This window comes from Theropithecus gelada, chromosome 5, assembly GCF_003255815.1.
Source record: "Theropithecus gelada isolate Dixy chromosome 5, Tgel_1.0, whole genome shotgun sequence".
Classification (NCBI taxonomy): domain Eukaryota; kingdom Metazoa; phylum Chordata; class Mammalia; order Primates; family Cercopithecidae; genus Theropithecus; species Theropithecus gelada.
In genome coordinates, this window is record NC_037672.1 from 100,067,463 (window position 1) to 100,081,375 (window position 13,913).

Sequence of the window (13,913 nt, forward strand, 5' to 3'; positions counted from 1 at the left end):
CCACAGATCTTAATCAGATTTCACCAGTTTTACACACACTTGTATCTGTATAGTTCTTTGTGCGTATATTTTTTAAATACGTAAGTGGCATTATGCTACATGTTACTGTATTTCTGCCTTCGCTGCTTATCCACACAGTTCTGTGTACAGCTAGTTTGTTGTTTCAGCTCCTGAAGAGAATCTAGTATGGATCTTCCACCTCTAACATTCTTCTTTCCTAGTAGTAGACATTTAACCAACTTCCAACTTCCTACCTCAGTAGATAATACTGCAGTGACTCTCCTTACTTATGTCCTCTTGTGGATTTGTGTCAGAATTTTACCTAGATACATCTACAAGAGTTGGGTTGCTGGGACATTTGTATATTTGGCTATCCAGAATGTCTGTGTAAGTCCCCATGCCCACAGCCATAGCATGAAAGTGTAATTGTTTAAGATATTATCCTTGGATTTAAGATCTAGAAGCTTTATATCATGGAAAACCATTGATTGGACTGTGGAAGAAAATATTTAAAAAAAAAAAAAAAACCTCAGACTCATTTTCTTAAATTAAATTCAAACTACAGATAATTTCTAATTCCTGAATGGTATACTATCTTACAATTTCAGATCCTTTTTTTCACATTCTCATTCTCTTTCCTTTTCCCATCTCCCCAAGTAGCATTTCAGAAAACACAGATTAGTAAACAGTTTCTATTGACTTAGTTATTTTTGAGAAGAAGGCTCTTGGCAACAATATCTAAAGTTTTGAGGGCATCACTTCATTTCCAGCCAGGGTGATAGTCCTAGAAAATGAAAGAAATAAGGGCGAGTAATAATTTGGCAAAAAAAAGGGTCTTGGTCTGATATATTAAATAATCACTGTAGTTGAGATTTAGATGACCCTCACATCATTCATCCTGCCAGTTCTCATGTGCTGTGGTCACTTATATAGCTAGGAGGTTGGTGGCTCACCTGCTGCTGTAGCCAGTAACTGCTCAATGAAAAGGGAATTTTAGGCAAATTGTCACAAGACTGGCTGGATGTCATAGTTAGGCTCCTGTGAAATAAACTGATTTGTGTGAAGATACATTGCTGTTCTCTGTCATTGAACTCAGTTCTTTGAAGGATACATTTGTGATTGTATTTGTCTTACTCATTTTTGAAAACACACAGTTTGCAAAACATCTTATTTGCGTTCATCGAAGTAATACCTTGTGGGCAGGATAGTCAAATGGACTACTTAAGTACCTATTAGGTATCATTAACTCACCTTTTTTATTCATCTGAGCCCGCTTGGTGAGATACTTGTATTATCCTGGTTATGTTATTTAGAATCTTATAATACCTTTTATGAAATAGGTATAGGAAAGCTATATTGAGTAGTCTCAGGAGCCAGTTCATGGGACAGTATTTTTTAATTTAGTAAATTTAGTTTCCATGTCAGCATAGAATCATGGCACTTTTGTTAATTGGTTTCTATTGAGTACTTCATTTAAATTTCTTCAGTGAAAACATAGCCTTATTTTGATTTGTTAATATAAAATCAGCTGAAGATAACTCCTACCAGAAATTTAAGAAAACTAAATTTACTACTAGGTGTGCTCAAAATCAACAATCAGTGGGTTTTAGTGAGAAACAAGAAGTTACTAAGACTTGTAAATATGAAAATAACCCACCACAGAAAAAGTTATATGAAATGATGGATTTGTAACTTAGTCTGATTTAATCATTTTATGTTGTAAACATATTAAAACATCACATTGTACCTCATAAATATATACAATTACTATTTGTCAATTAAATTTAAAATAAATAAAAATTTTAAAACCCGAATTATTGAATGGCTAAGTGTTAGTACAGTGTATGTACTTCATTAGCATATGGTATGGAACAGGATAACTTGGGTGCCAAGGTCAGGAGTTAATCTGGGAATGAGAAATGTTCCTGCAGTATGACCCCACCCATTGCAGTGACAGCTACCAAGCTGTAAGTTGTAAGTAAGTGTTCACTGCTGACCGGTGAATCTCCTGCCCTTCACTTTCCAGACGCCCTTGCACTTGGCAGTGATCACTAAGCAGGAAGATGTGGTGGAGGATTTGCTGAGGGCTGGGGCCGACCTGAGCCTTCTGGACCGCTTGGGTAACTCTGTTTTGCACCTAGCTGCCAAAGAAGGACATGATAAAGTTCTCAGTATCTTACTCAAGCACAAAAAGGCAGCACTACTTCTTGACCACCCCAATGGGGACGGTAAGAGACAATCACACATCATTGGTGTGGGATTAACTTTCTCCGCCTTCTAAATATCTACTAGGTATTTGATAAATGTGTGTTACTTGATTTGTACCCAAAAGTGCTTTCCTTAGTCACCTGGAGTTCATCATCTCTTTTGGGCATTTCTGTTGCTCACCAAAGCTAATTTTTTTAAAGGTGATTTAGAATAGTCAGTAGGAGGAAAAAGCAGAGGCCTAAGTCAAGATTCATCTTGAAGCACACAAAGTGTCGTTTATTCAGAGAAGGTTTATGTTCAGTGTCTCCGGAGAACATAATAGGAGACTGTGGGTCTTCAAAGCAGAACAATAGACTTACAGTACCTTTGCTGTCCCACCCCATGATTCAGTTTTTGCCATTTCCTTCAGCTTCACCAAGGGCCATCTTGTGAGCCAGCCATCCTATCCTGTGACTGTCCCTTTGCTTGGACTCTAGGTCTGAATGCCATTCATCTAGCCATGATGAGCAATAGCCTGCCATGTTTGCTGCTGCTGGTGGCCGCTGGGGCCGACGTCAATGCTCAGGAGCAAAAGTCCGGGCGCACAGCACTGCACCTGGCTGTGGAGCACGACAACATCTCATTGGCAGGCTGCCTGCTCCTGGAGGTGAAGGGCGCACTTATCTGCTTTTCCATTAAATTCCTGAGGGAGATTTAAGGAAATCTTTTCGAAGAATGAAGTCAGTAGCTGCTGTTCTCCCTTATAATCAGCTCTACTTATTTAACACTTATGGAGGGCTTCAGAGTAGCACCTTTGGATGTTCCCCCACTCTCTTGCTTGGCATCTCTAATTGGGGATATCTTCAATGACAGAGCCAGCCCAAAGTAGTAATTGGGCTAGTAATAGGACCCAAGGGGCCATGCACACTGGGAGGTGGGGACAGAAGGGCAAAAGAACCTTCCACTAACGCTTTCCTGTGTGGGCTGGATTGTAGGGTGATGCCCATGTGGACAGTACTACCTACGATGGAACCACACCCCTGCATATAGCAGCTGGGAGAGGGTCCACCAGGCTGGCAGCTCTTCTCAAAGCAGCAGGTAAGGTGGCGACCTGGCGGTCATTAACAAAAAATGTTACCAGGAATGCAAACCCAACTTCAACAGAGCAGCCATGTTGCCTTCTTTAAGCCACAGACCTACTGCTGAAAAGCGAGGGTAAATAAAAATTATATGGCAGATCACATTTTATCTGCCATAAGGCACTGTTTGGACTAGTACTCTTGGGCTTTACCCTGACAGTCATGTTAGTTTTTACTTTCTGATTCATCTGTTTGTTTGGGGTTTGATTGTTTAGATTGACTCCCATGACAAGGGGTCTTTCAAAGTAGAGTTTGATTCCTTATGGAATTCTGAGTGGTATCAGTCTCAGATCATATCAGAAGTCCCCAGAAGAAAAAGATTATTGGTAAAAGAAATCATTTAAAGACTTCATTTTGAAAGAAATGTCTCTTAAAAATTGAAGTGTAGGAAAAAGAAAATGGGCCATGTATTAGGACCCATTACGTGGAAGGCACTAAAAATGACTAGCACTTAGTGACCTTTCCGTGTCCCAGGCACTATTATATGCACTTTATGTGCACAGTCTCATTTAATGCCCAGTCACCGCTTGTGACAAATACCGTTATTATTCCCCATCTTAGAGTCAAGGAGACAGACTAGAGAGACTACCAGATCCCACTTCAGGGTTCCAGTAAGTGTCAGAGCTATGAATCACACTTGGGCAGTGTGAACTTCAAGACTTTATTCTCTCTACTATGTTTCTCTCTCCTGTTTTGTTCACAGGTTTGCAGATGTTATTCCATTTAATTCTCTAGTCCTGTGAAGTATAGAAAATTATCCATGTTCATCTTTGAATTTCCAGTGCCTTGCATATTTAGAACCTCAAAATATGTGTAATGAAATTGGCATCTGAAGCCTGCCCTGACAAATCTGATTTACTTTAGAGGTTTTCTTTTAACTTAGAAGGTAAATGCTACATAAATTCAAGAAAACAGAGCAAATTAAAGACAGAGGAATTTTTCTTTGGGAACACCGTATTTTTCTTTTCTCTTTTTACAAAAGAGAGAACAATTTTTAAAAATACCAAAAAAAAGAGGAAAAAAAACTCTAACAAATAGAGCTTTTTCTTGAACAAGAAACTCTGATTGCAGTGGTTATTAATAGTTTTAGAAGACACTGATTATAATTAAATGCCTTTCAAGAAGAAGCTATAACCAGTCAGACGGGTTGGCTCACACCTGTAATCCCAGCACTTTGAGAGGCTGAGGTGGGAGGATCACTTGCACTAGGAGTTTGAGACCAACCTGGGCAACATTGTAAGACCTCATATCTATTAAAAAATTTTTAAAGTAGCTAGGCATGGTGTCACCCGCCTGTAGTCCCAGCTACTTGGGAGGCTGAGGTGGTAGTATCGCTTAAGCCTGGGAGTTCAAGGGCGCAGTGAGCTACAGTTTCACCACTGCATTCTAACCTAAGCTATAGAATGAGACCCTGTCTCAAAAAAATACATAAATGAAAAGAAAAGAAAAAGAAACTATAACCCTTTTAAAAATGCTTTATATTGAATTCTCAGAATCCCATGAAAGGAATAGCAAGTAACAGTTTCTCTGATATATAAATGAAGAAACTCAGATGAAAACCAAGCCCGAATCTTAATGTCATGGAAAAGGTCAGTTAAGGCTGAGTGTGGAGGCTCACACCTGTAATCCCAGCACTTTGGGAGGCCGAGGTGGGTGGATCACCTGAGGTTGGGAGTTCGAGACTCATCTGGCCAACATGGTGAAACCCCATCTCTACTAAAAATATAAAAATTAGCCAGACGTGGTGGCAGGCACCTGTAATCCCAGCTACTTGGAAGGCTGAGGCAGGAGAATCACTTGAGCCCTGGAGGTAGAGGTTGCGGTGAGCTGAGACTGCGCCACTGCACTCACCAAAAAAAAAAAAAAAAAAAGTCAGTTAAGGGATAGCTCATCCCTCCAGTCTTTGGTCCTATAAATTGTTCATCTTAATTTCTCCATGGTTTTTTTGGTGGGATTACATTTATTGCCTCATAGATTAGGCCAGAACTGGGAGAGTAAAATCAAGAAATAGCATGAAGATCCTCCTTTGCTTCTCATTAAGTACTCTTCTATTATTGATATTGACACATCTGATGTTCTCCCAGCAAGATAAAAACAAGTTCCTCCCTCGAAAATGGCATCATTAGACATCAAGCTAAACACTCATAAAAATAATCTAAGCCTCTGAGAAGTAACTCTAGCTCTAGTCTTTGAGTTACTTTGGTGTTTCGTTTATTTGTTTGTTGTTTTTGTTTTTGTTGGATGCTAAAGAGCAGACTAGATTTCCCAAAATATTTCAATAATTATACATCCTAGCAGGTTTGTTTATTTAAAGATCAGAACCCTGGCATTGCTGTACCCAGCAATGAAACTGGCCATGCTATCACTAGATATCAAGCATCTGTGCTATTTTGAGTGTCCAAGAAAAGGGGCTGAGAAATACATTGTCATGCATAAATTTGAACAGAGAGGACCCTAATCCTGAGGGTGCACCCTAGTCGCTGTAATCATGCTGTCCATCAGCCCTCAGATTAAAGATGCATTATTCAGTTGAGAAATATCCTGTAGAGTTAAATGTGAAGTCAGAGTATTTGAAGTCTTTTTTTTTCCGATAGTATCTTTGGCTATTTAAGGTGTCATAAGACACTTTAACAATCAAAGCAAATTACAATTTTAAAACAATTTCTCTGGATATTCCAGTGGAAACATTTTATGCATTAAAAATTATCCAGGAGATTGCCTCAAGCTGCTACAGTGCTTTGCCTTTGGGAATCTGACCTTTGCAGGCAGTTGAAAGTTGACAAGATGTGGGTTTACCTAATGCTGTGTAACCTAACTTCGCAGGAGCAGATCCCCTGGTGGAGAACTTTGAGCCTCTCTATGACCTGGATGACTCTTGGGAAAATGCAGGAGAGGATGAAGGAGTTGTGCCTGGAACCACGCCTCTAGATATGGCTGCCAGCTGGCAGGTGAGTGCTGCTCCATCTGTCTGATGGCTGCCCCTGAGGGAGTCAGAGGTTCAGGAATGTAAGAACAGATGGTCTTCCCGGTGCTTTATTTCCCAAAGAACAGGCCTTTTATTTTTAAGAAAGTCTGTTTGTCAGAGACCATTTTTATCTTGAAAAACCCTATCCATGAAAGATCTAGGTCAGCTGAGTTCTAAGTACAAAAGTGTATGCCTAATCAGATCAGAGTTGAGATGTGAGAAAAGGTTAGAAGAAAAACACAAAATTCACATAAAAGTTACCCATTCTGAATTCACACCAGAACTGTTACCATCTCAATTTCTGAAGCTAGGATAAATGTTACTGTTTGCTTAGAACTTAGCTAAGTGATTTCGGGATGTAAAAATAAACTAAGAATTCTTCTTGGAATTTCAATAAATATAAAACAGAGTAAATAGATTTAAAACCTTCCTCAAAACTCCACAGGGCTGAGATCTGAAGGTATAAAGCAGTTATTAGGTCGTTTGGCCCTGGGAAGAAAAGCCAGAGGGAGGAGGTGGGCAGTGTGCAAGATCTCCAGCAAGACAAGATCAGTTCTTCTAGAGGCGAGAGCTGCTCCACTTCTATAACTGCTCATCTGCCTCCCACAGCCTGTTTGTGTCCAGCTCACTGATGTTGGCAGAGACTACATGGTTCTCCCTTTATGTTAGCACCTCATTTCCCCAGAAGGCCTTGCCACAGAACACAAAAAGATGATGCACTCAGTGACCCCACACTCTCCTTACCCAGGTCAGCCTGCAACAGAGTGACTGCAGAGAACACCACAAGTGCTTCTGCAGCTTTGGAATTCTTTTTCTTTTAGCCTAAGACATTTCTCGACCTCAGTTAAAACGTCAGTATTGCCAGAGGGTTAACACCAAGCCTTGTGAACATCTAGACATCTCAGCAAGCTTATACAGTTAATTCTCACAAGCTTGTTACTATGGAAGAGGGGACACAGCTTCACAGCTCTGAGTAAGCTCTTCCCTAGCCTTAGGTCTCTGAGCAGGAGATGATTGACATGGTGGCCTGGACTGCCTGTTCCTTCCAAAAGGCTATAGCTCTGACTCTCTGCAGTTTGGTTGGGTATTCTGACCCAGCTCAGAGAGTTTGTACAAAGCACAACTTCCCAGCACCAGAGCTCCCACAGCTTGTTCTTCCCCCAAAGGGTACCATATTCTTGGAGGGTGGTCCTGACTCCTCTTGCCATTCCTCCAGCATTAGGGTACCAGGCCCTCCTAAGGAGGACATGCTGAGTTCTTTATCATAAAGAAACAGACTGCCCTAGTGGTCCCTTTGATGTGTAACAATTTCTGGTGTTTTTCTTGCCAACAGGTATTTGACATATTAAATGGGAAACCATATGAACCAGAGTTTACATCTGATGATTTACTAGCACAAGGTGGGTTGTGATAGAACCAGATTCTCATAACCATTATTATCTCCACAGTATCATTTAAAGGGAGGAACCAGCATTATCCAGGGTCTACTGTGAAAAGTACATTTCTTATTTCAGAACCAAAAGATGCTGGAGGTAGATAAGGAGAATATCCAGTTTTAATCTACTATAAATATATACTGCCTGCTACTCAGCTGGGCTTTGACCTTCAAGTAGAGTAGCTTGGTTGCTTCCACTGGGAGTTGGAGGAAGCCAGGTGGCATTGATCAGTCCCTCCAAAGTGTCTATGGCAGGTGAGAACAAGTGTGTTCCTTCTTCATTTCCTTCAGGAGACATGAAACAGCTGGCTGAAGATGTGAAGCTGCAGCTCTATAAGTTGCTAGAAATTCCTGATCCAGACAAAAACTGGGCTACTCTGGCACAGAAATTAGGTCTGGGGATACTTAATAATGCCTTCCGGCTGAGTCCTGCTCCTTCCAAAACACTTATGGACAACTATGAGGTAACACGTTACCTTACAGATTTAGCAATTTTCCTTTGACTTTACTCTGTTAACATCTCTGGCCAGGGCATAATCTCCTTCCCTGTTCCTTAACTCTGAAGAAGAAAACCACTCATTGCCCAAGGCCTGGGAGGGTGACCCAGGCTAAGTTGGCAGCCCATCTTCCTGAGAATGCTGTTTTCAGATACCTTCAGATTTTCCCTGTTTTCAAATACCTGGAGACTTCCTGTGAAAATGCTATGGAGAGGGTCAGGATTTTCACAGAACTTTAACAGCCCTGAGCAAACCATCGACTGTAATCAACATGCGTAGCTTCCTGTCCCCAAGAACACACCTTACCACGTGGCAGGGCATTGAGTCATGTTCTGTGAGGTGACTCCTAGTGGAGCCATTATCTGGTGATTTTTTTAATTTTTCATTTCTAAAAATAAAATGTAGAAAAGCATGGGGTGAAGTTGTTTTCTGTTGAAAATTTCATGGTTAGCTTTTGTTTCTCCATGGATTTCAGAGCTTCAGCTTACAGAGGGAGACTGTGTAGACGTCACTGTAGGCAGAGTTTCACTGCCTCAGCGCTTCTCTCGCTGTCTCTGTGTGCTTACTACAAACCACTTCTCTGTGATTTCCTGAGTGATCTTTAAGCCGAAACAGGAAACTTGATTCAAAGACTGTATTTTCTTAGTCGCTCTTTTCTGCCCTTCCCATTTCCTCCCAACTCCTGATTGGAGGAGGCAGCATGGAAGAGGGAAGGGTGGGCTGTCAGTGCTTACAGCCTGCACTGGGACTCGAACACAGGAACATGCTCCTCCTTCCTTTTTTCTCACAGGTCTCTGGGGGGACAGTCAGAGAGCTGGTGGAGGCCCTGAGACAAATGGGCTACACTGAAGCGATTGAAGTGATCCAGGCAGCCTCCAGCCCAGTGAAGACCACCTCTCAGGCCCACTCGCTGCCTCTCTCGCCTGCCTCCACAAGGCAGCAAATAGGTAAAGAAAAAAGACAAAAGACAGTGGAGATACTTTCCAGCTCCGCCAGGCTGGTGTCTTCAGCTCTCTTGGGATATGATGTGGCAGTTTTCTTTCTCATCTTCTGAATACAGTTCCCTGTGTGTCCGTCTACCCCCTGGGCTCACCCTCTGCCTCTCTTGATAGTACCATTCAGATGAGGAGGCAGTACCCTTGGAAAGTCACATTGACACATGAACTACTTAGTAAACACTAAGTAATACAATAAATACGAAAAACAACATGATGCGGGTGATTAAATTTAAGACATGAGAGAAATAATATTTACCTTAAAGAGAGAACAAGATACAGAGAGAACGATCTCCTTCGCTTGACTCCTCTCTCATGCTCATGACACTGACCTTGTCCCCCGCCCTAAATGGGACCGTGTGTCATGCCACCAAAAATCTCACAACCATATGAAATGGACTCTCAACCCAGCCCAGTAATCCTGTATTTCCTACAATTTTATTCTCCCACTCTGTAAATGACCATTCCATGCTTTCTGTTTCTAATCCCCCAACACTCCTTCCCTCCCCTTAATCATGCAACACCCTTGCTTCACACTCTACTGAAAACAGAAGAAACCAGAACCCTCTCACCTTTGCACCAAGTGCCAGCCCACCTGTGCCTGTGCCCACATTGGTAGCCTTCCATCTGGGCTTGGTGGGTTAAATTTCTTTGCCCAGCTGAGGAGCCACCTCTCCCCTGGGTCTAGCCCCCTCACCTCTACTAGGTTGTTACTGTTAATTCTTACCTCTGTCTCCTGTTCTAGCCGTTCCTCCTCCCACTCTCCGACTAGATCACCTAGCAAGCATTTCATGATTTCCTCATCTTTAAAAACAAAACACACCGAAATAATCACCCTCTTGATCCCACATCCCATTTAGCTACAGTCCAATTGCGCTATTCCCTTACACAGCAGAGCTCCTCAGAAGAATTTTTCAGAGCTGTTCTTTCCAGCTTGCCACCTTCCACTCTCTGCTTGGCCTCCTGCAGTTGGGATCACATCCCCACCCCTCCACCAGGCCTGCTCTCCTCACAGTGACCAGTCACCTCCACATTGCCAGATCTGGTCACCTCCTTTTAACCTTGACAACTCGCAGAGTGTGTCATGGTTGACCCCTACCTTCAACTTCAGACCGTCTTCCACAGCACACTCCCCTGGCTGCCTCTTCCACACTCACCTTTTAAAGTCACAGCCCTCCAGGGTCAGTCCTAAACCCTCCCTGCTTTCTACCTCACCCAAGCCCCATACTGGCCAGATCTGTCAGAAGCACTGCCATCTTCCAGGAGGTTAAGACAAAACCCAGGAATTCCTCAGGAGTCCTTTCTGGCACTAATCGCTTCATATGCCACCCATCAAGTGTCATCCTGTCTGCAACCACCACCCTAGTCCAGCCCGCCGTCATTTCCTGCCTAGATTCTTGCACGGCTCCTACTCAGTCCCCTTGTTTCCTTCCTGTCCACCTCCCTTCAGTCCACTGTCTGCCCATCAGATAGTGTGATTCTTTTTCAAAATTAGTGACATTGTGTTACTTCTGGGTTATACCCTTTAGTTCATTCAGTCATTCATTTAGCAAATCCTGATCGAGCATACACTGTGTGCCTAGCAATGTTCGAGGTTTTAAAGATAAAACAGTGTCCCTGCTTTACTCGTTTGCTTTCTTAAACATTGCTGTGGAAGCTCTTCCTCCACACTGTCCACACTGCCCTTCCATTCCCAAGGGTTTTCTCTGCTCCCCTGGCTCACTAGTCTGATCCAGCCTTTTGACCGTTCTCTTCCCATTCCCCGGGAAGCTCTTAATTGGCTGGCTCTTTCTTGCCACTCAATTTCAGCACCCATCTCACCCTGCCAGGGGGCCTTCCCAGGGGAGCAAGGGCAGGTGTCATTGTGTGCACTTGAGAACGGAATAATGTATCCGCTGGAAAACAACCCAGATCTCCTGAGTCGCTACCCAGTGCTCCTTGTGCACAGATATTTTTTTTAAAAAAAAAAAAAAAAAGGCAAATACTTATATTGTTTTAAAAAGTAAATACCTACCTAAGCATTAAGCCCCTAATTTGTAGTTATTTTTAGAATATCTCATAGTTTGTAGCACATAATAGGCACCAAATAAAGATTGGTTGATTAAATCAATCAATACCAAGATGATAGTCATGCCACTGGCATTAAAGTCTTAATATTCTAATATTGGAATTTGATACGTAAGAAGATAGCATTTTGATTAGTGTATATTAGACTTCCGTTTCCTTACTCACTATATAGGAAATAATTTGCCTTGGTCATATCCCTAAGGATACTTATCAACAAAAGGAATTCAACCTGATTTTCCAGTATAGACTCATTTTCACTAAAATCATTTTACTTCTTTGCTACCAAAAATGTTTTCAAGGCAATGTGTGCTGTAATAGCATATGAGGCCCAGAGAGCTAATTTTTAGTTCTTGCTTCTGTCACCAATTTATTTTGCTGAGATTCAGCAGTTTCCCCAGCTATAAAATAGATAATACGGTGGTTGGAAAAATACACCTGATTTCTAAGGGAAAAAAAGGTCCACTGTGAGTGAAGAGAATTCAGAAAGGATTCTCAAACACAAGACTAGATTGCAGGAGGAAGATGTGAAAGCATTTGGCTAATTCTGACATTTGGCTAATTCATAACATCCTCGCAGTATGTCCCACAGTACCTTCTGCCCTTCCCACCACGGTGAGCAGTCGTGACAGTGGGGGTGGCATAGGTGGGATGTGTGGCTGGCAGAAGCCGGTGGGCAAGAGTTGTCCACAGAATAGTCCATGAGTTTTTTAGAGCCAAACTTGGAGCCCGTCTGGAGCATAAGGTGCATGAGAGCAAAGGCTTTGCCTGGTCCTGGCCATTCCCCCAGTGAATTTGTGCTTTCTCCCCTCAGATGAGCTCCGAGACAGCGACAGTGTCTGCGACAGCGGCGTGGAGACGTCCTTCCGCAAACTCAGCTTTACTGAGTCTCTGACCAGTGGTGGCTCACTGCTAACTCTCAACAAAATGCCCCATGATTATGGGCAGGAAGGACCTCTAGAAGGCAAAATTTAGCCTGCAGACAATTTCCCACACCGTATAAACCAAAGCCCTAAAATTCTACTGCATTGTCCACAAAACAGAAGCTGAAGCGCATCCAGAGGTGCTCAGAGAGCCGGCCTGCCTGCATCATTCTCGATAGAACTCGAGACCTTTTCAACTTGGCTTCCTTTCTTGGTTCATAAATGAATTTTAGTTTGGTTCACTTACAGATAGTATCTAGCAATCACAGCACTGGCTGAGCGGATGCATCTGGGGATGAGGTTGCTTACTAAGCTTTGCCGGCTGCTGCCGGATCACAGCTGCTTTCTGTTGTCATTGCTATTGTCCCTCTGCTACGTTCCTATTGTCATTAAAGGTATCACTGTCCCCACCTGGCATTCCTTCTGACCATCCACAGCATCGTTTTGCATTCAAATTAAGGGTTAAGAAAAGGGATATTTTAAAATGAGAGTCACTTGACGTGCCATTTTTAAAAAAGGCATATTGCTTTTTCTAATGTGGTTATTTCTCTGATTTAAAAAAAAAAAAGTACTCGTCAATATTTAAACATGGTTACAATCATTGCTGAAAATGGTATTTTCCCCCTTTTCTGCATTTTGCTATTGTAAATATGTTTTTTAGATCAAATACTTTAAAGGAAAAAATGTTGGATTTATAAATGCTATTTTTTATTTTACTTTTATAATAAAAGGAAAAGCAAATTGATGACCTCACCTTGTTTGATCTGTGCAAATACTTTTCTAAGATGCTTCCTTATAATCATGGGATAATTCCATAGCCTGGTTATCACATTCACATTGCCTATTAGAGTCAATTTTTTAATCTAGAAATGAACAAATAATGATCGAAAGGAAAGTGTTTTAACCTAAGATGAAAGCTTTGGATTTGTCAAATCCATACCCAGCTCATCGTATTTAGATTGTGCCACCTCACTTTCCTCCATCTTATACAATGCTACACCTCTTCAATGTCTTCTCCACACTTCTGTGATAAAGTGTTAAAATTTCCATATACTAGAGGGCCCTGGACTAGGAGCCTTCCAGCATGAAGCTTTGCTGAACTGCTTCTGAAAGAGTTGAGAGTCAGGGAAGAGGGAAAAAAATCAAAGTTTTTGAGCGAGGTACTATGGTCGACACTGTGATGCACAGCCAGAATTCTCCTTTGACAAAGGACTGGTCTGCTGGTGGTGCACTCTAGCTGTCAGCTTCCTCACGGAATGCCTCTGCTGCAGAGAGCCACGTCTTTCTAGGCCGTATCCATTTCCACAGTGGCACCCATGCAAATTGATCAGTGTGGGCATATGAATAAGCCTGTCCAACCCGGGACAACACTGAAGGGCTGTTTAAACTTCAGGGTTCCCATTAGAGTGGCTGAGGCTGCGTTGCACTCAACTTCTCCGTCTGCCCGTGCTGCTTACTCTCTCGCCCTTCCATAGCTGTTGATCTTGAAGGCACTCCAGAAAAACATTTAACACATAAATTTCCAACTCAGAGTCCGTTTCCCCGAGAACCTTGCTTGCACAGGTACTGGGAACCATGCAGAACAATTTTGTGCAACACATTGAACCATTAATCTTGAAAAACAACCCAACTTATAGAGAAGGAAATTGAGGCTTAAAGTAAACCATAGCTAAGCTGCTTCTGAGTTTACACCCAGCTCTGTCTAGCT

At 42.2% G+C, this 13,913-nt stretch overlaps 1 protein-coding gene across 3 annotated transcripts in view; it reads left to right on the forward strand.

The window, feature by feature from the left end:
• NFKB1 (nuclear factor kappa B subunit 1) overlaps positions 1-12,773 on the forward strand; it is a 123,702-nt gene extending 110,929 nt beyond the window's left edge. For all 3 annotated transcript variants that reach the window (XM_025385698.1, XM_025385699.1, XM_025385697.1), the window contains 8 exons: positions 2,027-2,228; positions 2,685-2,854; positions 3,183-3,285; positions 6,150-6,274; positions 7,625-7,691; positions 8,018-8,190; positions 9,014-9,170; positions 12,097-12,773. In XM_025385698.1, the coding sequence (XP_025241483.1) occupies positions 2,027-2,228; positions 2,685-2,854; positions 3,183-3,285; positions 6,150-6,274; positions 7,625-7,691; positions 8,018-8,190; positions 9,014-9,170; positions 12,097-12,257 (1,158 nt within the window). In that variant the 3' untranslated portion in view covers positions 12,258-12,773. The remainder of the gene's footprint in view (positions 1-2,026; positions 2,229-2,684; positions 2,855-3,182; positions 3,286-6,149; positions 6,275-7,624; positions 7,692-8,017; positions 8,191-9,013; positions 9,171-12,096) is intronic.
• Positions 12,774-13,913: the final 1,140 nt, after the last annotated feature.